At 34.5% G+C, this 27,168-nt stretch overlaps 1 protein-coding gene across 1 annotated transcript in view; it reads right to left on the reverse strand.

Annotated features, from left to right (window-relative positions):
* Nucleotides 1-16,884: 16,884 nt before the first annotated feature.
* The window catches only part of LOC108728503 (peptidyl-prolyl cis-trans isomerase CYP95), a 37,503-nt gene continuing 27,219 nt past the window's right edge, over nt 16,885-27,168 (reverse strand). Inside the window, exons 5-8 of the mRNA XM_018457070.1 lie at nt 25,170-25,419; nt 20,374-20,595; nt 18,398-18,593; nt 16,885-17,398 (exon numbers count right to left, since the gene is read on the reverse strand). Of these exons, the coding sequence (XP_018312572.1) occupies nt 17,389-17,398; nt 18,398-18,593; nt 20,374-20,595; nt 25,170-25,419 (678 nt within the window). The 3' untranslated portion in view covers nt 16,885-17,388. The remainder of the gene's footprint in view (nt 17,399-18,397; nt 18,594-20,373; nt 20,596-25,169; nt 25,420-27,168) is intronic.

The raw sequence follows: 27,168 nt of genomic DNA on the forward strand, positions 1-27,168 counted from the left end.
GTCATAGCCGGACGATGGCGAGCGAGATCACAATTCCATCACGCTTAAAACGCGACAATGGAGGGGAAATGTTGCGGTCTTAAGCCAAACCCTATGCGGAGGTCCGTCCGACAGGGATCCGGTTTTCCGGGTCGCTCCAGCTACCGTATGCACGGGATGCTCTTTACGGTAGGCGTGGTGCCGAGAGCAAATCGTCTTTCGATGTATGCTTGAATGATTTCGAATGGATGAAACCAGACGAAGGAGAGACTCGTCGCGAAAACAAGGGGTTGCGGCGTGTAAAGCGTTTGAGTTATAATCTCGATTCGAAATACTTGTTCCTTTTTCAATATGGTCCCTAGGTGCACTAATTTATTATCCCGTCATAGGCAATTGAAATGAAAGAAGAGCTTTAAACGAAACGTACTTTAGTGACAAATAAATAAATATTTAATATTAATTATTAATTCATTTGAGTAAGTTTGTATCGAGATGTGACTATTATTTCTTTTTATTAATTAAAGTAAAATAATGTTTACACTTTATTACTTTTTGTAACGTATTATACGCACGTGAATTATACGCAAAAGAAAAAAAAAGGCTATCTCTTGATTTTATTCACATTGATATATGATGTATACGCGTTTAGCACTGAAAGTTCATATTTTAAACGTGCACATTTTTCACGGTAAATATAAATCTTCAGAATAGTGAAGACTTGAACGAAGAACTTTCTTACGACATTCAAATGTCTGTCTCTCTCTTACTGTCTTTCGTTCTCTATTACTGTTTTAACTTATTTCATTTTCTCAAGTCATTTTAAGCAACGCCTATCTGAAACGGTATAATTAATGCAAGCTTTCTCATTCAAATAGAAACTCGACTTCATCGCCATGCAATTTTGCGTTACTGCTCAGAAACTGTACACAGAAGTAAGGGCAGTAAAAAGTACAAAAAGCAAATAGTTGAATTCCTTCAGAATCTTTAGCTTTACGCATTCCAAACAGTCCGACTTAAGAATACAGCTAATGCGATAGCGACCTCAATAATGATTAAGAATTAAGATTAATAATCTTATCTCTTATCAAGGGAAATTTGCCGCGAGCTTTCTCTTTCAATGAGGGCTCCTCGGGGAGACTTAAACCGACGCGACGTCCTATATCTCTACTGGCTTACTTTTAATCTAGCCCAATCGTCTCACATTTAATCCAACTCTGCTTCTTTCCTCCCCTTGCTTTACCTCTCCCTCTCCTCCTCTCTTTCCCACTCCCTCCTGATCCGTCCTCTCTTCTTGTGGAGGCAAGAGTTACTTGAGGAAGGAACGTTGTCGTCGTCTGGCAATCACGAACAATGGTCGGTTCGTGAACAGTTCCTCAGCACAATCGGCATCGGGAATCAAGGTATTGTCGGTATTTCAAGATTTACCCATCGCCTATAGTATATCTTTTCACGAACGATCGATCGAATTCTTCGAAGATATGTATAACGCACGAGCGTGTGCGAGAGCGAGAACGATCGCTAGGGATCCATCTGCGTGATCTTCGAGCCGACCCGAACGCTCCAAATGGAAGTGTCGGTCTACGTGAGGGATGGGATCTCTTCTCTCGATGACTTAATTCGTTTTGACATCGCAGTTTAACCCACCCGATCCATTCCCCCGCCAGACGACAAACGGTCTTTTCTTTCTCACTGTTATTTAGTAGCTGAATTAGAGCGTTGTGCACTTCGGACAGATGCCAGATCTCGCGATAAGCGACGGACCGACGCAACTGGCAGCGAAATATAAATATGAATATCGACTGTGTGCGACAGTTTTTGAGTAATGTTATAAATAGCTTGTATATAAAATACAAAATTAGCAAACGTTATATACGCCGTTTAACTTGTAAATATATTTTTAAGATTAAAAAAAGACATCAATCATATTTGATGATTTAATCATTTCAATTTAATGTCACCCCAGTTTCGGTGTTCAATATGGTGGTAATATGATCGCATGTTATTGCTCTCTAATCCAGAAATCTAATGTGTGTAATCTTCAGCAACTTAAACTGCAGAGTGGATTAGTTACTCACGATAAAATCTGATATATTCGCGTTTGCCTGAGTCGATAACGAGATAAAAATCACATAATAATTATTATAATAGTTATGATTTATCTAACATACGATGCTTAATTAATTTCTGTATTATGAATAGCGTTTTAAAATATTTTCTATTATTATTGTTTGCATAAATAATAGAATATTTAAAATAATTTCAGAGTGATTAAAATAATCTCAGAATATTCATAAAAAATAAATATTCTATAAAAATATTTTATCGAACTCTTATCTTGTTCTATTTAATTAACGCTTATTAGTTAAACGATCTTTAAATAATATTTAAATAACTATAATTGATACTTAAATACTTTGGAAGATATTAACTGAAAATTCGGGAAAGTTTTCTTAATTGCATTTTTCATTATGATGCTCCCAAACTTTTGTCGATAATTGAAATACTCACCCCAGTTCCTTGCTCAATTAAAATCCTTATCATTTATCTCGTTGAAATTCATTAAGTGAAAGTGAGGCAACATGCAGTTACGGTTTAATGTCGAGATATCCATTAATTCTAAGTATTCAACTTAAATTTATCATATATACAAGTTATTAATAATTATCTTTGTAATATAGTTTGAAATACATCACGAATTTACATTTACGTTAACCTGCTTTATCCATTTCATTATTTTACGTCGTACAAATTCAATGAAGCCAAGCAATCTTCGCAGTTCCCACAGCTTCGATTGCCGTGCCACAATAAGGTTGCACAAACGATTAACGTTCTGTCACAACAAGAACGCATTTCTGTTCTTGGACAATTAATACCATCTCTTTTGAGGTTTCTCCATCGGCTTTGTCGAGCCCTTTTTCTAGATCGTGCTTCAGTCACGTGACGAGAGTAGAATTGCCCTGGGGACGAAAAAGAATCGCCTCGTCGTCAAATGTCAACCCGTAAACGCAGCCACTCGAGTTACTCAAAAGAGAAATACGAATCTAGAGAAGCAGCCGCGAAAGGTTCGCATAATTTTATCACCGGTTCCCAGCAATGAACTTTATGTTGGATCTTCGATAGCAACGGAATGAAATCCAATAACGAACAAATTTACATTATAGCTGACGATTATATTATTAAAGCACGAGAAACATATTGTCAGAGATTATTGTAAGAAATTGTGGTCTTATTCTTTATAAATTTTTATTTTTTCAAGCAAAATTAATTTATATTAATAGCGTCCACTAAATAAAAAGAAATGAAACACTCGTGTTTTGTTTCTGGGCGTTAAAAAATTCTATTACAACTGAAATCATTATCGTTGCGATAAATCGAAACGGAGTCCGTCGTAGCAATTCAAATACATATAGTGCTGATTGTGGAAAATTGCAATAAGCTTCTGCTTGGTCACCATTGGCAATTTTGATGCAATGTGCTACAGTTCTAAAATTGCCAGCTTTGCCGAGATGGGAAATGTTGGTCTCAAGTAAGAAAAACTGGGAATGCTTCGTACCGTCTCGGCAAATAAAAATACAGATCGGATGTGAAAATAAAATATGATGGAACGCATCGGAGCGCGGAAAAGAACTTTGAAATCAATAGAAGCCGATACCGGGTCTGTCGAACCTGCTCCGGAAAAACGCGCGAAGTGTACAAACTGCATCTACATAGAGTCCACAATTCGTCATCGATCGGGTTTTATACAATCCGTTCTAAAAGTCACGTATATTGCGCGAATCTGAAATTACAGAAACTTGAACAAAAAAATAGTTTGTTTCTTTATTTATGTGTCATGATATTTTGTTTTCTTTTTTTAATTCACATCTATTTCTCATATTTTTTCACTGTGAATATTGAAAATAAAAAGAGAGAGAAAATAATATCTTTTAAATTCACACACTCGATAGATACATATTTGCGACATATTCTGCAAATGATATATCTCTCTTTTAATATTTATCTTATGGAGTTGAATTTTCTACTTTTGCTAACGGTAAATAATTAAAATCGCGATACTAGGACATCGTGTATTACGCACGCGGTGCATCAGTCCAGTCAGCCACGTCTGTCACATTTTTGACAACCAGCTGCAACTGCACCCGTGCATTTGTCGATACCGCATGCAGATTGAAATAACTGTCCTTTTTTGCATCGGTTTTTTTTACAAATCCCGTGTCGCAACGCGAGACATGTATTCGAGGATATGTATTGACAATTGCAACCACATCGACGGATCTCGGTGAGAAAACTTTCGGCATGCCGTTCGAATTCGGCAAAAGGATTTTTCTTTCGAGAGTTTTCTCGTTGTGCACGTTTCGTGAATATACTTTGCGGCAATGCACATTTACATTTAGATGAAATTCCATATTTTTGCGTATAACCACCATCGCCGTCGCTAAGGCTGTCTGAACGGACATTCCAGAGTGGATTTCTCGTTTAACGTGAGAATAAAAAGGATTTATTTTACTATACGTACTTACCTAATTAACAAGCCTAAAAATCTATATCTGAGGAGCATATGCACATCTTCTGTTTTTAAACTACAAAAAGATCGAATGATATTTTTGTAAGAATGTCGCATTTAATAATTAATTACATCACATACTTCTATCATGTGATAGGTATTATTTTAATTATAAGTATGCAATGCATTTTTGTCAATGATCGTAGATCGCTGTGTAACGTTTGCTGTCCGAAACCTGCATTGTTTGTTAATATATTGGCAAGGTATCGTTGCCCGATCACTTTGTCTCTTGACTATGTAACGATGGTATTGTTAGCTACTGTATGGCAGGCTAATAGCAATTCGGATGCATGCAACTATGATAGAATTATGCGTTTACTAGTTGGTGCATCTAAATTAACATGCGCGATGTTCCCGTTCGCATTCACAGCGATAACGATCAATATCCACTATACAGAATAAAAGTGTCTTTTTACGCTTCGAATTTTACATCGGATTTTACATATTGATAAAAAAAGCTTTTGTGATTAACATATCTTTTGCTCTACACAAAATTTTAAAAAACACCGATAATTCTTATATTTTCGAAAAATGTAATGGAAATATTTTACATTTGAATTGACAATAGTGTAATTGAAAACTAATAAAGCAGGTCAATATTTGCAAATGGATACATAGTCACGGAGTAGAGTCTTTTATAAATGTAAATAGATAAAAGGTCAACGAACACATTCGTTGCAAAATTATAAATTAATTAGGATGGCAAAATTATATATTCGTCAATAATTCGTTTTCATTTCGGTTTTGAACGAATATTCTCAAATTATCACTCACGTAATAATATTCCAACGAATGGCTACGCGAATATATAATAATTCTATGATAGTGTCCTCGTCGAATAAATTAATCACGATATTAATTGAAGCGATGACTTCGTTTAGGTATCAGTTGGCATTACAAATCCCGACGGTATTCAGATCTTTCATAATTATTTTATAGACGAGCGACAGTACAATACCAAAATTATTATTGTACGCAAAAATCAATATCTAAAGACAAAACGTTTATTTACGGTGCATGTACTGTACTTATTCTAACACGAAGTACTCTTGGTACGTTTTTTCTTAATTAAAAAAGAAAATCTATATACTAAAAGGGTAGAAGTACGGACACTTTGTGAAAGAGAAGGATATAGTGAACGTGATATTGTAAAGATAGACGGCAGGAGAGTCTGTTTGTAGGAGAAAAAAAGACTGAGGCGCAGGTGTCACTGTATACCATGTAGACATTTTATATTTTCAGCACTCGGCGGTCACGTTATAAATAGGTCACAAGTTATGAGTCCACCATACCGCTTACACAGTCACTTTGTTTACAGTACACATTCTATATAAATGTACTCGTACGGTTATCGTTTGTTTTTACAACCTTGATATTTCTACGGGGAATACATTAGGAAATGTATGCATGTCATATACGTTACATTATGTTACGCTTCTCTAGATCGTATGCATATTATACAAATGTGTGGTACATGCACTGGCACTGCTCGATTGTTTAATTGCATCCTTCGTCGGTTGCACGCAGGTATGTCTTCAAACACGTTCCGGTTGTTTGTATGTACAAATATCGTAATTATGTGTAAAGAAACAACACTGTTAATTTTAGTCACGTGTGTTTACCTCCAACTCTTGATATTATATCAAAATATCATTTTATGTTCGTAAGGTTAATATAATTATCATATTTAATTTAGAAAATATAATGAAGGTACATTACATAACTACAGTCTTTTTTTAAATGTCAATACGAATTTCCTTTATACAAGTAAAGAATTATTGGTTATAACATTAATCATTCGAGATGTCTAATATTCTCGAAATACAGAAAGATATCTATTGATAAAATTACGAAATGCGGATATTATCTTGGGAAATGAGTTTCGGCGGAATCATGAGACTATCCGGTTATCGCATAAGCGAGATACCAAATAATTAGAGCAACGTGGAAATTAGATAGCTGGTGCGCTTACATCTTCGTGTACCATTGTCATTTTGCCAAAGTAGAATATACTGTTTCAGTATGCAGAATGCGCTTAGTGGATCTTCACGTACGTGCGCCTGCAATATGTTTCGCGAAAAGTTATGTCACGTGAACTGGATCGCATCTATTCGTTGATATGTCACGAACATGGGATTCATCACAATGAGAAAGATTCTTGACGAAAGTCGCAAACGTTATGAAGACCCCTTTAAAGACTCGGAGGTTTCGACAAAAAACCGGAACATGCTTCAGGGAAACGTTTTTTTCGCACCTGCTACGACGATGAGCTTATTACAGGCTCATTACAGTTGACGATCTGCGCGATCATCGCGTTTCTGTAAATGACCGTTCCGAAACGTACGAAATAGTGTACTAAAAAGGAGGAGCATTTCTGAGAATTTTATATGTCCCCAATTAAAAATTTCCGGAAGCCCATTACATAATCGCGCAAATCGTGAGTGCTACCTGTATTCTGTTCTGTAAAGATACTTTGGTCCGTATCTTCGTCGCTCATTTAATGCTAAATGTATTTTGTTGCGTTTCTGTTTTTTTTTTTTTTTAATTTTATAGACGAGAGCTCGCAAATGAACAACCGCAATTAGCGCTAAATGTGCGGTGAGAATGCGAGCGTTCGTAATGATTCGCAAACGCGTGCCGCGTTTACAGACGGCGTGACTACTTTTAAAGCGATATGTCGTGATTGGATGAGGTTTAGATTGCGTATTACTATGATGATCTAACGTTGCAATGACTGGGAGACGTTTGCATTTGCGTCTTTTAAATTTGGTAGATCATCACAGTGTTAAATTATCACGGTTATACAATGTTTTAATGTACGAGTATAAATAAAACTTAGCGACTGTTTTAATTCTAATTTATTTAATTATTTATACTAATTTTATAACTAATTTTCTAATTATTTATGCGATTATAAATTTTTTAAGGATGAAATAATAATACAAAACGTTCTTTACAAGAATATGATTTAGTGATAAGAATACAGACAAACAAAATAAAATTTATCTCTTAAATAATTTAATCTTTTTTTTTTTTTCAAAGAGAAAGAATTATTCTTTTGACTGGCGAATGAAATATTGAATTGAATTCGCCTTTAATTTTATTATCATTCATGTAGGTATATGTATATACAAATGTGTAGCGGGATTCTCTAATCGTCTTATCGACATTATTAACTAGCGACAGCCAATGGCAAGGACGATTTTGGAAAAAAACATGGCTCTCATTGACTATCGCTAGTTAACAATAGCGAAAATTATCGATGAGAAAATCCCACTAGTGAAATAGCAAAGGATATGATTAGGCATTAGAGTTCGTTAAAGTTGCATATAAGATATAATCGAGAGGATGTCGTATATGTATTACAACGTGACTTACGTTGATATTGCGATTCAAAGCCGTGATTGGACCCTTGAAGTCTTCGTATAGCGGTTAACATATATGAGCGTGATTGAGTAGCGGATCAGCGGATTTACTTTACATACGGTAACGGTAATCCGCGGCTGGAAAGGAGTAGAAATCGCAACAAAACGTTTTTAGAGTTTAAGAAAATTGTATTGAAATCACATCGACATGTGTGGTTGGGTCAACGAGACTAACTGTTTCCTGTAACGTTATCCAATTTTCTATTTTCATCGAACAATCCGTGCTTCCCGTTTCAGACGACTACATCACGACGGAATAATGAAACGCCCGACAACAAAATCAATAGTAACGGGCGGTTTATGGCGATCGATACGTATCCATTACAGTTACGAGATAATGATTATTGCAGTATAGAGCAATATTTCGTCATAAATCGGGGCTTATTTTATTGATAACTCTCGTTAATAATTCTGTTATATAAGTAAATTTGATTATGACGTCGAAATTATAATAATAATTGTCATTGAAATAATATTTGTGCAACACAATGTAAATTGTGGAAAGGTAAATTGACCGTTTATTGGTGGCTTAATATCTGTTATGATCAATGTATTTAATCAGTGCATTTATATGCATTTATGTGCGTAATAATAATTTTTTTTAACGAATTTATATTATATTCGAGGACGACTTGTTGAAACGAGAGGCTTGAATTTCATCCTTTGCTGATGCTTTTAGACTTTATTTTCCACGGGCATGATAATCCGACATAATGAATACATATCGTCTTCGATGCGACGAGAGAGTTCTGGCGTCGCTTTCATTTCGTAGTGTTCGATCGATGCAATTTCTTTTTAAGGGAAATTTATTCGAGGCGTGTATGATACGCGTGATGAGCATGAACGAGTGCATCGATTTTCGCTGAAGCACCGATTTTATACAGTAGCGTAACGGGATTAACACGAATAAACGTACGTGTCAACTGCTGTTAAACTCGCGCGAGAAGCAGAGCTGTAACGGCAATTTTTCTTGACATTCGTACACGTTCATCGAGCAATTATGCGCGCTTTGTTATACCGATGCATCGTTCTTTATAGTTCTTCCGCAGTTAATCTCTATGAAGAATTAAAATTTGTAACACGGTTTTAACACTTATAAATTCAACAAATAAATTTAACAAGCGTCCGACAACATATATATTTAACAGCTTTCTTATAGAATTATTAGGATTAATATGTTCCTTTTAAACATCTTGATTTAACATAAATTTTAAATGACCACTATCGCTATACTTTATTAATACCGGCCTTTTAATATATAATTCGACACAGTGTAACGAATTAATTTCATAGAAACTTTCCTAAGTTCCGTGAACTCATTGCACGATTTATGCTTTTGTCTTACGCCACTGTCGCGCACGCGAGGCTCGTAAGAGGCTGAGAGAAGACTCTAGATGTAACTACAAAATTGGACCGAAGCGACCAACCATAAGTTATTTGTAAGAGCGAAAATGATGTAGAAAAGTACGATCGATGTTGCACGAGACGTCTCGTCTCGCTGTCGTGGCGGACGAGAACTGTCTGCGTGACGCTGCATGTAAATTCTACGTTAAAGCCTGGACCACAATTCGCGACTTGGCGCGTGCAAATAATCCTAACAGCTAAAAACACGTACGTATCGCTAAAACACATAACGCAGTGTCCGGCAAAAATCCACCCCCTTGACCAGTCCAACGCCCGAGTGATTCGGAGAACAAATGTCTTCGATTCGGAACATCGATACCAACGGCAATCGGCCGCTTAGCGGATCATACATTTTGTAGTGGATAAAGTACTAGTAAGTACAATTAATCGCGTATCATGTTCCGATCGATTCGCGTTGTTAACGCTAATACCGTTTATCGTTCACCGTTTCCGCGCATTTATCGCTTATTCGTTTCGCTCTTCGAGTATCAGGCAGTCGAACGGCACGCGCGCGCGCGTTTTCAGCGATAATTAGCGTCGAATCTGCAATTCTGTGGAAAATCAACGAGAGAGAAACTGGTGAACCGCGCGCGCATACATTTCGAATTAACTGAAAAATGTCGCGCATTTTGATAACGAGTATCCCACGTACCCGGTCAAGTACAACGGACCCTGCTGTACCTGTGGGGGAGGGCATCCAGTATAAAAATAAATAAACTCTACTCTCTATTCTAGGAAATTTAACATCTCAATAGTACGTCTAATAACATAATTGCTAAACTCGACGATATTACTTATATCTATGTAGAGATCGAAGCCGGAAAGAGGACTGTGCTCTCAAATCGAGATTTTAGCTTTATCTCGATGATGTTCCAAATTACTCACTCGATATATGTATGTATACATATTTATCACAAAGTCCCGCTACCGACTCGTCCTCGAGTATAAAGTTATGCCGCATTTGCGCGATTATCACGACAAAATATCATCTATCGTCCGATATATTATTATATATAGATATATCCTACGCATTCTCGTACATTTTATTATAATTGTCAGCTTAGGCATCGTAATAGGTTTGTTCCTATGCGAAGACAACACATAACAGTATATGAATGTAGTACCAATGGAATGAATGAAAAATCAGGTCACTGTCTCTCGCTAAGTGATTGATCGATTAATACGCTAATTATTCTAATCGAGAATGAACGTTTGCGATTCTCCGTCATATTTTCGGTGAATTGTTAACTCTAGAATGGTATCCAAATTTTTCCAATTTTGGAAAAATCTTGATGCATGAAATAATTGTTATATTTCTTAAGGAAAAAATATCTCCGGATATTTCCGACAACATAATTAAGAGATAGCTTCAAAATGTAAAAGCTTCAAAAATCAAGATATCTTCCATTCTAGCGTTATCATTGTCGTTACTATTACTCACATTCATGCACGCACATGTATCATACTGACATGAACGGCATTGATGATAACCTAGATAATTAATCAACAACACTGGCTCATATATGACACACACTGTATACAGGGCGCACCGTACTGATCAATTGTCCTTACAGATAGCTCTAAATCGTCATTAGTCGCGATTAAGCAATCAAGAATTGATCGCGGACGGGATCAATGGTAATCTCACAATACTCTCTCTCTCTCTCTCTCTCCCTCCCTCCCTCGTTGTAGTTTCTCTAATTTACAAGCTTCCACATTCGTTGACGTTTGTACATTTGTTAACTAAGAATGCTTACATGATTGCCCTATAACACACGTGTGAACATGGATCGAATGATGTGATTTATTACAAAGTGTATTTTATTTTAGGTTTGCATTATCAATGTATCATACGTCATTATTTAATAATATAAAAAAACTTCATTACCAATTGCATTACTCGAAGCATGGTTCACATTTTTTAATATATTTTGCGCCAAAATGATAATTAATAATTATCTATTATTTAAATTAAAACTTGATTTACAATGTATATTTCATATTCATTTAAATTTTCATTTTATTAATGAATTTAGCTTTCTCATTTTGAAATTGGTTCTCTCGGGATATCAGGATAACATAAAATACAGTGATTTGGAGTTTGATTTAACGCTCCGCACCGCGATTCATATCTTTCTTTCTCCCTCCCTTTCGTTTCTGGAATTCCGTTTGCTTCGGCGTAGATATATCGCAAAGCCGGGAACAACTATCGAATTTTCGCCAATGAAAATCGATGCGCAATTTACTGTTGGTCACTGTACACAAACTAGTATCCCTAGTAATTGCAACTAACTAAGACGGATTTCCGCATCCCCGCCGCACATTTTGCATTCAAGGTGGTTTCCCCATTCGAAGCTTTTGTTTACGTCATGTAATGCTATGCTGGTAATATTGCGAATAGTTCAGGTAGATTCACTATTAAACGCGCGGCAAGAATACAATTCCCAAATGTCTATCTCTAAATGTGAAGAACAAGAAGGAAAAGAAGAAAAATGTAATAATCGCGTTAATATTATTTTAATAATCGAAATCGTGTATGTATTCTTTGTGGTAACCGTCAATCGATATAGGAAAACTGAGTGAGTTAATTTAACTCAGTATGATCATATTCATACATTCATATTCAGAATTAGGTCATTTTACATTCAAATATTCACACGTTCAAAACTTGTCCAGAATTTCCTCAGTCACACATGAATTTCATATGTATGGGCACGTGTCTCTGGCTATCATATGATTTATATCCATAGCTGTCTCGTTTGACTGTGACGTATGGTTGTTGTTTTTATGAAACCAGCTATGATAGCATCGCATTTTACAATACAAACAAAACCTCAATTTAACTATTACCTATCATCATTCCATTAAAACTTTTACTGTTTGATGCGATAAGGTAATCCATTATCTTATTGTTTAATTTTATCAAAACGAAATGTTACGTCTCATATCATAAAAAAAACCAATAGCATTTTGTTCATTCGTATATAATATTTTAAAGTAAGTGAACCATGCTTTCAATATTAATCGATATAATTTTTTAATCAGTTAGGTAGTTATTTTCATTTTCACATTAATGTTTTTATTTTAGATTATTTTACACAAGTAATTCTTTGCGTGACAAATAAAGAATAGTAAAAGCATTTTCTAGCGTCGATTGAAACTCGAATGAGATTTTCACTCGTCGAAATAATGAATAAACAACGAATAAACGACGAGTATGGAAATATCGTGAAAGGCGCGTTCCCAGCGGAGATTTATTTTACATTCACGTGCACACTGACGAGCTGAGCTACAGCTTTAATTACGACACAATCAGTATTTATTTATTCGTATTTATTTAGTAATAAATAAAATATGGACCCGTTTTCGAACTAGTCGCAAGTGCAAACATAAGAATGATGTATCTGAAGCGGAAATTAATGGCCTTTTCATTCTCATAGATCGCCTATCGCTGCGTTTGGTCAGATTTTTTTTTATCGGAGAAACTACTCTTATTCTCGTACGAGTATATCTATATTTATACATACATTGTGCGTCACACGAGTAAATGCGTTGCACGAGTAAATGCGCCGCTGTCTGAAAAACATTTATTCGTGTGATCCGATACAGTGACTATAGGTACATAAAGAACGAATATGTATATATGGAATTATAGTTAATGTTTATGGGTCAGGTTTATTCTATTTCTAGGTAAAAAAACTATACAAATTATCCTTCTAAATAGTTGGATCGCGTTCGAACTGAGAACATTCGGCTAAACGAACGTACAAATATATTCATATACGTGCAAAAATATATGTGCTTCTGTTGTGATGTTTAGATTTGAGCACATTCGCGCGTTCGTAATGAAAAATTTTTGTCGACGTTATAGGAGTCAAATATTTAATGTCTGATCTTTATATGTCTACAATCACTGCTCTCGGTATCTATGTACAATGCAAAATCAGCCCTCGCGAGACGCTCTCAACGCTTGGAGCGAAGCTTGTTGACGTGCTGATTTAATTGACGCATTGTTCCTTTCTTCTCCTTTTCTCTTGGTCTATTTTTTTCTTCGACATATTTTTGCATTGAGGCGCGATCGGTCGCGTCGTAATCGCAAAAGGACGATACCTGGATCGAAGTCCTTTACGCAGGATGTTCGAGACGCGTGCATAACGCGCATTACACGCTCGTATGTCGGCGGAACGAAATGTAACCATTAGCCTAATTATAAAGCCTCCAAATTTAGAGATGTACATTTCATCGTAAATTAAAACGGTAAGTATTACACGGTATGTTTTAATAACTGAAATAATGGTATATTACGAGTATTTACATTTGATAGTATTTTTATACCGTTATATTTTTACACGCGTACCGTTTCGTTAAGTATATATAATTAATAACTTTTATAACGCGTCACAATTTTCCACGCATATAATATCCGTACGAACGAAAGGGATCGCAGGGTGAATCGCATTTTTACTCAGGAACCCGCTCTCTGACCTACTTTCGCTCAATTTAATCTGTATTCTGATCGTACCCCATCAGTTTTTACATCTTATTTGAAGCAGAAGCTTTCAACCTTGGCTCGACTCGTTCTGTTATTCTCTGTTCGTCTATCATTCCTATAAAATCAGAATGATCAATACAATCTCTTTCGCTGAATCTTTATTTTTATGCTTTAATCACCTTTTCTTTTTTCTTTTATGAGGGAAATGATTAAAAATAATCTTCAAAAAAATACATAGTTAATTGTCTGGAAAGAAATGTATTTGAGTACTGAATCAAAGTAAAATTTCAACGAGAACATTGAGCGCATCGTTAATTGGTTCGTTAACTTCTATCCCATTAATTGCACCCCATCCTTTGAATGATAACGCGAGAGACAGAATCATACTATTTACAATTTACATTGCTGTTCTGTGAAATTCGAAGAATGAAACGAGAATGATAACGATCTGTGGGTAACGTTATATTCGGTACAAATGTTTATAAAAAAGTAGTATGCGAATATAACTGGACTCACAATCAAAGAAAAACATAATGATGGCGACTATAAAGGTGACAACTACAAGTTTAATATGTAGAATTAATGCGAGTACATAATTGAATAAACTATTTTTTATAACAATAACTTATTTAATTGTATACGTTAATTGTCCATATGAAACTTGTATAGTTATCTCCTTTATGGTTATTACTATTATATCTTTTTTTTTAGTGCGTGCAGTTGAGTGCAAAGAGAAAGAGAGAGAAAGAGAAAGAAAAATCTGTCTGTAACAAAATGTCTATGGTCGAAGTTTCATTCATGATGAATATATTATTAATTGATTGCGTTAAAATTAGTATAATGATCGATAGTATACGCGGCTAGGCAGCTACACGTTCCAACATGCGTTTGGTTCTTTTTGACGCGATGTTTTTAATTCTGATCACAAACATTTAACAAACTATTTTGGATGAATCCATTTAGCCCATTTCCTTATTCGATATATTTATATTTTAAATGAAAACTACAAGTAACACTTGGCGAATAATAAAGCGAAAAATTATATTAAAAATTTTTCGTACAAATGCAAAGGTTGAACGCCTCTGTTATTTGAATATTATTTATACTTCCCTGAAAAAAAATTGGTTTAAAAAGTTACGGTTTTTATAATTTGGCTTAAAGAAAGACAAAAAAACGAAGTAAAAAAGATGATATAATGTCTCCTCCAGTTTATATACTCTGCTTTATATTAAAGCATTCTTAATTAAGTCCACTTACCTTTGCTCGATATTATTGGAAGAAAAACGATCGAAAGCTTTAACACGTTTACGAATTGTAGTTGTGTATTCTCTCGGGCAAGCATTAAATTCCGTACTTCTCGCACGCAAAATTCTATACGAGTTATCTTCACGACAGAGAACATTGAATGACCGGGACAAATAATCTTGGTATCACTTCCGTCACTAAGCAAAGGAACTCAGTTGCTGCCGTAACTATTTTCGCTAGACTTGGATTCGATGAAGCGGATTTGCGCATCGTGTCGGTCGGCAGAAATACGTCGTCGTTGTCGTCGTCGTCATCACCGCTCGATAAGTCGATATATACCTGGTTTCGTTCTTCGCCGTGTGTCGATTTTTCACTGTGCACAACTTTTTGCTTCTTCAAGCATTCCAAATAATAATACGAATTTCCACATTTGATAAACTATTTTAGATGAATCCATTTACCCATTTCCTTATTCGATATATTTACATTTTAAATGAAAACTACAAGAAGCAAATCGCAAATTCACGTTTTCTTCACGTTTGAATGGGCCACAACTTTACGCCAAGCATTACACCGTTGTAAAACTGTAGTCGTAGGATTTTCGCAAATTTTCTCTAACTTTGTCTTTAAACAACAGTCTTCAAACATGGTTGGTAGAGTTTGTTACGTGTCGTGTTTGTGCAAGGATCTACATAGAAAGCGACGTATCTACATAGAAATTTACAAAGCTTAAGCTCGAGATCTCCAATTCAAGAAGTTTTATAGAATAAAGTTATTTAAAAATATTTATTGGTCGAAGTTTTCATAGTTATTTATAGCAGAATAAGAAGAAATATATTTTTTTTAGTTTATATTTGTATTTTTGTGAGAATTACATGATAAAAATCAGGAAAATAAATAGGTTGTTACATTGTCGAGCAAATAAAAATAATCGGAAGATCTATGATTGCCTATCTGGTAATTATTCACACCGAATCGATATTAAAACGATGTTGAATTTCTTGACAAACGTTTCCAGGAGAAACGAAGATATTGCTTGGTCGCTCTAATTGAATTAAGTTATATATGTGCCTCGAAATTCAATTTCTGCGTTTAATTGGCGTGCAAAAAGAGAGAAAAGTGTTATTTGTGAGAATGACGAATCGGAGATCCTTGTTTTGATACGAGTGGAGGTCTCCAAGATAAGAATCTCGTATCGATTTCTTCGTCTAACCGCAGTCAGGACATGACTTAAATCGATACCACGGCGCTTTAGGGATGAAATTCTAAGGAAAATATTCTCTCCTTCTGTGAAAACGTGCTCCAATCATTCTTACGAGCGTTCTTTGCGTAATTTTCTTTCACCGATGAAAGTTTTACTCCGTTTCCTTTCGTCGCTGTGGATTTCCTTCATCGAATATTACTTGGTTGAATCCACCATGAAGTTATATAAACTTCCTGCCATGCGCAACATTTCCGTGAAAACAACAATAGCTCGATGCCAATATTTTAATTTACATTTTGAAAAAATTGTATTGCTGGGATCATTTTTACTCTTGTCGTTCGTTTTATATTGTTTAAATATTACACAGGATTTATTTCTCTCTCATATTCTACAAATTAATTGGGACAAATCGAGTCACACTTTAATTCCATTATATCCGCTTCATCCGTCGAGAGATAATTTCTTCCCAATCGATCCCGATCCTCGCCGATATGTTTCCGTTACATGGATTTCTTCTCTGCGGAAAATGTAACGATTCCATTCCGGAATTGCGCACGTGTCGGGAGTCGAGACCTCGATTAGTCACGAAAATGATATACCCTCGAGCTTCGGCGGCGCTTTTCTTTATAGCGACCTCGTTATCCGTTGTTTCCCCTCGCCATTCTCTTTCATCTCACAAATCCTAGCCCCGCGGCTAGCATCCTTGTTAGCACGAGAAAGTTTTTCAGCTCACAAATCGCTCTTGCCGGCATCCTGTCTCCGGAATCCTTCCGCTGCTGGGGTAGTAAGACGTCTCTCCCGTTCCTTCCATTGCGACATCATTTATTCATCACAGCTCGATGATATCCGGCGCGCGAAACTGCACTTTGCTGCAAAACTTCACCTCTTGCACGATCTTATTGCCGCAATTGTCCTCGTTTAGATCAACGTCACTCTGTGTACCGTCGTCATCGTCCTCCTCCTCCTCCAGATCCTCCAGAACGTGTCTGTCTAAACTCCAGCCGCTAACTCCACTGCCAACCGCAAACTTTTTTTTCTTCTCACGGATTTTATTCTGGCGAACGGATCGCCGTGGTTATTTGTATCTGAAAGTCGAGCAAAATGGGCGCGCTTTGGAGCGTGAGTATGCTCTTATCGATCGTGAGTTCGTTGCCTTACGTGTAAAGTTTATCCTGTCTCATTTTACTTCTTATAATATGTGGATCGTATGAAAGATTGTATGAAAAGATGCTCTCGAATCTGTTTGCGTCTCGAACCGATTCAGAAAATAATTTTCTGTTAGTGATTATTAGATATTTCGATTTCAACAAGTTGAGCATTTGCCTTTTTTTTTGTGTGAAATACAAACGATAAAATAAACAACGATAAATTGTAATATAGATATTTTTGCAAGCTCAAACGTTTTTACGCATCCATTGTAATCGCCGCGAATATTCTAATCACGTCGTTATTACATATTGGACACGCAACGCGAGTTGCGAGTGATATTCATATTTCGACAATAGAAACATGATCGGTGTGCGTTTATATGATCCTCACGTTACACGACCATGCTACTCAGCTCTCCAAATGTATCGAATGTTGTAACATACGCAGATTGAAACGCGGTGCCGCCAGGACAAAATATTTTTCATTGTCAGGTTTGGCATCGTAAAATAGTTTGCATCGTCAGTTCTACGAGAATTAGGTCAACATCGCGTATTATATTTTCATTATGAACAATATTTATATGTGTATTACAAGAAAAATTCATACAGCATCGGTGTTATTTTCTCATATTTTAAATTTTAGAAAGATAAGCTTAATTCTTACTGGACTATATTGTCGCTTATTATATTTGTAATAATATGAACAGAGATTTGAAAATTATTTACAAATACTTATACATATAAATAATAATCGAAGGTGTTAAGTTTTTGTATAAATAATTATTAAATATCTTTTTTAAGTTTTATGCTTTAAAAATATATCTCGTCAGAAACATTATTCAATTTTTTCTATTATTTGCAAGTAACACGATCTTTTTATTGTTTGTCCGAAATTTTATTTGGACAAATTATTTTATGCTCCAAAAATCGACTTACCTTTCTGGTAAAGGGCATTCCAAAATTCTGCAGAAAGCCAGGCCGACTGCCACTATTAATATTACAAATAAAACCACGTACACTACGAACAGATGAACTAAAGAAAAAATATAAAGCGTTTTATGACACCACCTATTGGGCGCGTACAACGAAAATTCGTATTCCGGCCACATTGCATGCAGTATCCAGTAATGTCCTAAAACAAAAAGGAGAACAACATAATATACAACGATGAATGTAGGAATTAATTATCTAACTTAAAGTTTAAGAATGCCGTCCTATTTCATGTATCACGTAATTAATTAGAGATAGAGACATTGTGCATTACGCAAAACTCATCTCCATGTGTGTCCCATGGAGTGTTACACATTCGCGTAATCAATAAATTATAATCTTTGCTATTTCTGTTAGAACAATTTAAAAGAATGTAAAAATACTTATAATTAGTTATCGTATACGCTACCGAACTTTTTAATTTTTCATAAGGTATGGAAATAAAATTCCGTGTAACAGAAAACGCCTCTAGTTGGTTACGTGATACGCATTACGCGAAAAATCTGTGCCATGGGACAGCATCCTAAACAATGAGGGAAAAATCAAGTAAAATATTATTAAGTTATCAAATTATTTAATTCATTATATATCGTGGGATTTTTGTAAAACATACATAGAAGAATTTTCCTCGTATTTACTTCGTTTTGATCAAAATCTTGTTTTTGTATTGGGATCAACAAATTTTCGAAATAACGATCTATATGCTAAGTAATTAAACAGTCTACAATTTCACCCTGCATCCCGATCAACGAACTGTCACATGCCGTACGAAATGTAAATTTGCACGACAGTGCCTCATCACGAACAGTCATAAAGTTAAATTGTCATAAATAATGAATTTTTTAATCCCGAAATTTTCTCTCGCAATATGGATATTTACGTGAGTATATTTCCAACACTTCGCACTCTTTGCCATTTCACGTGAATCCGAATTAAACTTAAAAAAAACTAGAATAAAAGAAAAATGTAAAGTCTAATTAATCCATCGATATATGTACGCAACACAATATTCTATAATTTATATCGATAATTTATAAAAAAATGACGACTCTTGTGCTTTAGTAGCGACATCATTAATGAACTCTTCATTAATAGTGCTACTATTAAAGCGCATTTTAATATCGATTCATTTATCGCTAAAGATAGGATATGTTTTTAAAACCGTCTATTGCAACGTACAAATATAAGCAAAGTTCAGCTACTTGACCGATATTTTTGTCAACGTAAAAGTTCGCTGATAGGAATAACATGAGAAAGCACTACGCAATTAAGATCAACATGTAAGGAGGTTAAACATAACACGCTGTAATTTGTGGAATGATGTAATAATATCGTGACGGAATTGTTTCTGGAGCTTTGTACGCCACTTCATTCATTCAAAGTTCTTGAAAGTCCTTACGTTCAACTCTAATACGCAGAAGGTTTCTATTGAATTCGTGAATTATCTCGGAGAATTTTATTTATGAAATATATGGAAAATAGTATATAATAAATTTAAATTCATTGTTGAAATATAACGAAATGTGAATAATTAAAATAATGAAATAAAAACAGAAAAAGCAATAAGGAAAACAAAGAGACAAGAAAATAAAACTATTTAAAAATGATTATAAAACAAAAACTATTTTATTATAAATATATTTACTTATAAAAAAATGTTAGAATAGTACGAAATTTGATCATTATTTATTTATAATTTGTCTATCTTGTACATAACGATTTTAATATTTAATCACGCGTTTCCATAAAGTTATTATAGAATCATAGAGCCGAGTGTTATGAAACATGTATTTTCCTAATCTGACTTATGCTTTGTACTCGTTCAGTAAATTCTCTGTGGCTTTAACGCTCCGAAAGTTTGTGGGTTGCCGGCGCGAAATATAACACGTCACGTACAATTTCGGACAAAATTTCTTGCTCACCTAACACGAACCACGCGACCAGGAAGCACGATAAAACTATGGAGAGTAATTTCATAGGCGAGACGTGTGGTCTGTTGGCGGAATGGGACGAGACTTCTGGCCTTCGGGAGCGTATCTGTGAATACAGCGCCCAAAACATACGCACGGCGCCCAAAACTCCACCGATCAGCATGTACAAGGGAATGTATGGCTCTTTAGGGCAATCCTTAATGAACTGCATACCTGCAAAGATAAATTAAAATATTGATTTTCGACACGTTCGCCGTTCGTTGCAATATAAAAATTTAGATTGAAAAGGCAAATGCAAACTATAATTCATATACTATTTTATTTATTCGTGTTTGATCTGAATTCGATATGGTTTCAAAAAAACCTATCGCGCATATCAAAAATTAATACACAATGTATTTTTTATATTTTTAAAATATAAAATGTAAAATATTGTTATGTTAAACATATATAAGATATACAGAGTGTCCCATTTTAAATAATGCATTAAGATTTCTCGAAAACTATGGTAGATACAGAAAAATATTTCAAACAAAAGTTGTATGGTTCGGAGAGGGACGTAAGAAGATACCACTGATTTGATTTTGGGTGGCGTCGTTAAAGTCAAGTCAAAGTCACATCGATTTTTTTAAACGGAACACTATATTTTTGATACCAGAATTTAATAGCTGGTGTCAAGAACTTTTCAAAATACTACATATAATAAAGTTATTTTTCATTAAGTACTTTTTAAGTTATAAAGCTTGAAAGTTACAGTACCGCCGGCATTAGCATTACGTAAGGTGTCCGATCGACGGCTAAACCTTTTTGAATGTTGTTCAGGATCATGTCCTGGATAACATTTGTCAAGATCAAAACCATTGGAGATTATTCCTCTTATTTTCATTTTTGCACTAAGAATTCATTTTTACGTAAAAATGAATTCTTAGTGCAAAAATGAAAATAAGAGGAATAATCTCCAATGGTTTTGATCTTGACAAATGTTATCCAGGACATGATCCTGAACAACATTCAAGAGGTTTTAGCCGGACACCTTTCGTAATGCTACTGTAACTTTGCGGTACTGTAACTTTCAAGGCTTATGACTCGAAAAGTACTTAATGAAAAATAACTTTATTATAGTATTTTGAAAAGTTCTTGACATCAGCTATTAAATTCTGGCGTCAAAAATATAGTGTTCCATTTAAAAAAATCGATGTGACCTTAACAACGCCACCCAAAGTCAAATCAATGGTACCTTCTTATGTCTCCCACCGAACCATACAACTTTTGTTTGAAACATTTTTCTGTATCTACCATAGTTTTCGAGAAATCTTAATGCATTATTTAAAATGGGATACCCTGTATATGAAAATTTCCATGTTACGTTGCTCATAAGTGCGACATATAGTAATAAACTTGATAATTGATATTATATGACTTTTGCCTTTTCATTTTCTCGCTTGAACTTGCTTCATTAGTAAACATTTTATGACACCGTCTTCCTTTTATGCCTGTTCTTTTTATATTCATGACCCAAATACTTTATAGCTTGAGTAATAAGAAATAATACATGGTGTACTATTATAATTCATTTAGTATACTACGAGTTCTTTTTATTGTTCTTTTTCTTCAAATAGAAAAGGGGAAAAGGCGCCCCTTAACTGATATTCTTGTCCATCAATTAAGATCTAACGTATATTTGACGCGCATCATTATTTTGCACTTTTTCCAACGCCATTGAAGAATAATTTAGCATTAATTGCTTGTTGCCTAGAGTCTATTTTATGTATCACGTCCTGGTTCGACGTTCGACTTAAGATAACATGCATACCACGGAAGGTTCTCCGCTGCTCAACGTAACTTGAGTAATGTGTACCTCGTTATTATGTACATCTTTTGTATATGTATTAATTTTCTGCTACAGCATAATCCTCGACAATTTTTCGAAGAATTTATTTCGTGACATTCGTTGCGATGAGAAATCAATATCGTCGCCCTACATACTTTAGTAAGTACAGAGAGAGACACTATGTTATTTTTAAAAAGTTAAAAACCTTAAGGAAATATTTTATATTATTTTAACTTTGTATCTTTATTATCATTATTTTGTAATCAGTCAATTTCATGAACTCCAATTATATATATAACATGTATAACGAAAGATCGGTCTTGCTGAAGTACTAAAAATTTAGCTATATATATAGATATTTGAAAATAATTTTATTATATCATCAAAATAATTATGTAAGACGCTTAAATTAGTTATTAGAATATCAAAATTTTTTGCAACATTATCATCAAGTTTGAGCATCCTACATAATTATTTTGATAGTTTAACAAAGTTATTTTCAGATCTCTGTACTCCAACAAGACATTCTTTCCATGTAGATAAATTTTATCGAAAAGCAATCAATCGGAAATTGTAATATATCGATTATTTTCTTTCATATTTATTTATTTTCTTTCGATATGAGATACGAGATGAAGAAATCTTTTGAACAGCGGCGTTTCAATATATCAGGAACTCAATATGCTTGACATTACTCGAATTAACCTTTAGATTTATGCGTTCATTAAATTTGCACGGCGCAATCGGTGACTTCTATTCCATTTTTGGATCGTGATTTACGAAAGATTAAGTATTTGGAATCACTGATTCGCGACCACTTTTGCGGTTTACCTACCTACGCCATTATTATCGATTGCACGTTCTTACCAGGTGGACTTCGTTAGAAGGTGAATGCACCGGACTTATATTAAATCAGGTTGTGCGTCTATGCTCCCTACTGCGCGAGTAACCTATGCCCGAGAAATTAAATATACTTGCATGCTGCAAGCTTAACACGCTAGCGATTCGCGTGTCGTAATCCCGGTAGCATTAATTAGCTCGGAAATGATATCGTATATTTCGTGGAATTTCAACCGAATTAACCGGAAGAAGAAATGTGTTATAATTTGCGTGATAGAAACTTAAGAGATTTATCGCGTTAAAATTTAGTTATATTAAAATTATATGTACCCAAATGTTGCGAAAAGAATTACACAGGAATAAAATACCATCGAGAATTAAAAAATCTTATTTTGGTGATATCATATAGATATTTCATAAAGTGTCAAAAGGTTTCTTGGTAGAAATAAGATTTTATTTTTACTTTGAATTATCTATCGCAAATATCTTCCGACGTATCGCTGTGAACATTGATCAAATATTTGCATTTTGTTGGTCGAAACTTTACGTCATGATAAAGGGGAGAGAAAACAATGCACTATTTACGTCTTGAATTTATTTTAGACGATCCATAATTTGCATCAAATTTTAAGATAGAATTCTATTTATAATTTTATATATCACGTATTTTAAAATACATTATATCTAATTTTAAAATGTTTTTTTTTATTAAATGGCAAATTTATAAATAAAATTTTATTCTATAAATTTTAAAGTATATATTTTATTACAGATTGTTTAAAATGGATTTTATTTTGAATTTTACAACGTCAGGAAGTTATAGGAAAAACAGGACTCTTTTATTTATCTGAGAGACAAATTATTTTTAATTTGTCCCGAAATCCTATTACACTAAATTTAATTGCATTAATTTTCAAAATATAAGTATGTTATTCTAAATATTATACATTAAATATTTACAAAGATTATAGCAAGAGTAATATTTAATGACGAAATTGCACCCACGAAATTATATAGGTGATACTACGTAATGTCATGTTACGAGCAATATGATTAATTGACATTACAAACTTTAGAAAGTGTCAGCTAATAAATCTACTCGCTCTCTCTTCTCTTCTCTGAAGAGAAATTTTAACAATTTATTTACCTCAAACAAGTCTAAATTTATATTATTGACGGCAACGCGGAACATATTTCTGCCAGGCATTGATAAAAAAAATCTTATCTTTTACACTGATTGATGTCTTTCACGTGAAATATTTTAGGAAATCATCTTTCGTTATCAGACTCTGTATTTTTAACAAATTGAACTTTGAGATTAGTAGAAGAAAGAAAAGTGATTAAATGCAGAGCGTTAGTGACGGGTACTACGTTAAAAATTTTCTTTGATATCTGCAAAATTATCCTTGTCGGACAATACGTAAAGCTATTCCCTTAAGAGAGGTTAAAGAGGCAATAAAAGAGCTCTAACTCTCCCAAGAGATATGTAATGGAGAAAAATTTACATCAAAAAAAGCTACAAGGTTTTGCGAAGTTTATTGCAACACAAAGAAAATTAAAAAGAACATCTTGTTTAATCACTCATTCTACATTATTCTTTTAAGCATATCCTTTTACATGTAAAATATTCATATAATAATCGTTAAAAGCAATATCAAGAAAGTATAACGTATTGAGAACAAGCAAGGTAAAAAAGATATTAAATGATGAAAGAGTGAAAAAAAGTGGCGCTAGCCAATAATTGAATTTTAAAAAGCGCCATAGATCAAAGAGTAGTCAGGCTATATAGCCTTTTCCCCTAACAATAAGTCTCACGAAACTCTGTCGTTATAGTTCTTAAGTATAGATATACTACCAGAGGTATCGATCGTCTTTTTATTTCGAAGTGTAAAACGGATCGACCTGAAACTTCAGTGAGGTCGTTTTCGACCCACTTATCCAGTTGCTAGTTATATCTATAATATTCATTATGCTATCTGAACACATTTTCTTGTGATTAAATTATCCATATATACGTGCCCGCTTACCAGTCAAAGACCTCTTTCTCGATTCGCGCAACCGGGATTAATTAAAACCGTTTATCCGTCTAACTGTGTTTCTCTATCTCTTCACTCACCGAAGATGAACATCAAAATAGGCACAGTGGACAAACAGGTCAGACATATAGTGAACGTCATCGTCTTGCTGATGACTCTCAAAGCGCGAAAGACGAAGTCGCAGATGCCATTTGCCTCGAGATGAGCATCTTTCAGCTGAAACACGACCGAGCCGTAGGTTGCTACACCGAGATTCGCAGCCTCCATGTCGCCCTTTTCGGGTGCCTTCACACCACTGGCGCAAAGCCGGCGCGACTCATCGCCTGAAAGCTGAAAGCACAACGCAATAGCTCAAATCAGATTTTCTCCCATGATATAATACAATTTTATATTGGCAAATTCATTCATTCTGATTAATAGCACATATATGACATTAGACTTTATTAGGGAAAAAAATTCACAAAGCCGTGAAAGACACATTCCAATTTTTATCTTATTTTAACTTTTCTCATTCTCTTTACATTTTTTTATCTCTTATAATTTTATTTTAATAATATTAGTTTAATTTTGTTTTATTTTATTTTCATTACCTTGTGCTAGTGTGCGTTGTCGTGTACCACTTTGTCTGTATTTCGCTGATTACAGAGTAATGCAATTAGTGACGGAACAAGTACAGTTTTTTTCATCTTTCAGTGGGAATCCGTTTTAATCCGCAGTTCGTAATTCAGAAATAAGAATTAACGTGTATTTAAAGATTTTTGTATTTAAAAAATTCTTTTGAAAGAGAGAGAGAGAGAGAGAGAGAGCAACCGTATTTTTTTAATAATAAAAATTCAGTACTGTACGGAAGGTTTTTATATAGCAATTTAATCACCGGCAAATGAAAGCCGATACTTTCTATATTCTATTCGAGAAACTCGACTTTACGGTGCGCTTTAATTAATACTTTTAGTACTTTTTATCTAACCGTGTCTCTTTGAAATGCCGCGCAGATTTGGCGTCAGAGATCAATTTATATTCCATTCATTTTCCACGCAAGATTCAATAAACGATCCTGCAAAGCACGAGCACAGCTTCGTTGAACGGTAGCAAATACGTCTCTTCTTTCTCCATCGATTCTCGTTCTACGTTCTACGGAATAAGATCAGAGATCCTCGGGTAGCGCACATCTCAGATACGTTTTTCGCACGGATATAAGCGCGGAAATAAGCTCCCGATGTGATATGTGCGAAAAAAATTTAAGCTGTCACGAGCACGAATCAGAAGTATATGCCGGCACACTCTTCTGAACTCTGTGCATCTTTACATTATAATTCTCACGAGAAGTGATAGCATGCGCTTATAATAATTGCTTTAATAGTTTGCAAAATACGTCAGTTTCATGGTAGATGTAAATGTTTTTGCTCTTACCATCAAGTTGTAAAGCTAAGATATATCGGTTATTTTTTATTTCACGAAAAAATTTCGAAAAAAGAAATTTTCTTAAAAAGTTTTTCTAAGAAAATCATATAGGAAAACACAAAAGTTTTAAAACAGTATATATTTCTTTATTAATAACTTTTCTGCTTTGTCTGTTAAACGTATTTATAATTAATTAAGCATATATATCTTCGTGGAAAACTCTTTTGTATTCATTAAAGTTTTCCATCAAAGGGCAATGAGCAAGTCACCAGAGATACGGGTGTGGAGGATCTCGCCGCGAAGCTATCGCTTGTATCGTCATTCACTCGACCTCGCCTTGCGTGCTTTGCAGCAACATATCGTGCCACGTTGTGTCTGCACCGGAAAACCAATCCAGGATGCAATTTTAGATCGTTTAAACTTCTTTTTTAGAAGGAACTCTTTTACTGATAGGTATAATATACGAAGGAAATACATATTTTCTATAGTTCGTGTAATTTAACAAAAAAATAAATGACTAATTCTAGGAAATATGGGCATTATCGTCATAATCACATTATATGTGTGATTAATGCAACACTTTTTCCGATTAAATAAGATAGACTATTTTCGGAGTTAGTGGTCGCCTGTCTTTTATCACTCTCATTCCGTGTGTGTGTGTGTGTGTGTGTGTGTGTG

This window comes from Mycetomoellerius zeteki, unplaced genomic scaffold (genome assembly GCF_001594055.1).
Source record: "Mycetomoellerius zeteki isolate Tzet28-1 unplaced genomic scaffold, Tzet1.0 scaffold62, whole genome shotgun sequence".
Taxonomy (NCBI): domain Eukaryota; kingdom Metazoa; phylum Arthropoda; class Insecta; order Hymenoptera; family Formicidae; genus Mycetomoellerius; species Mycetomoellerius zeteki.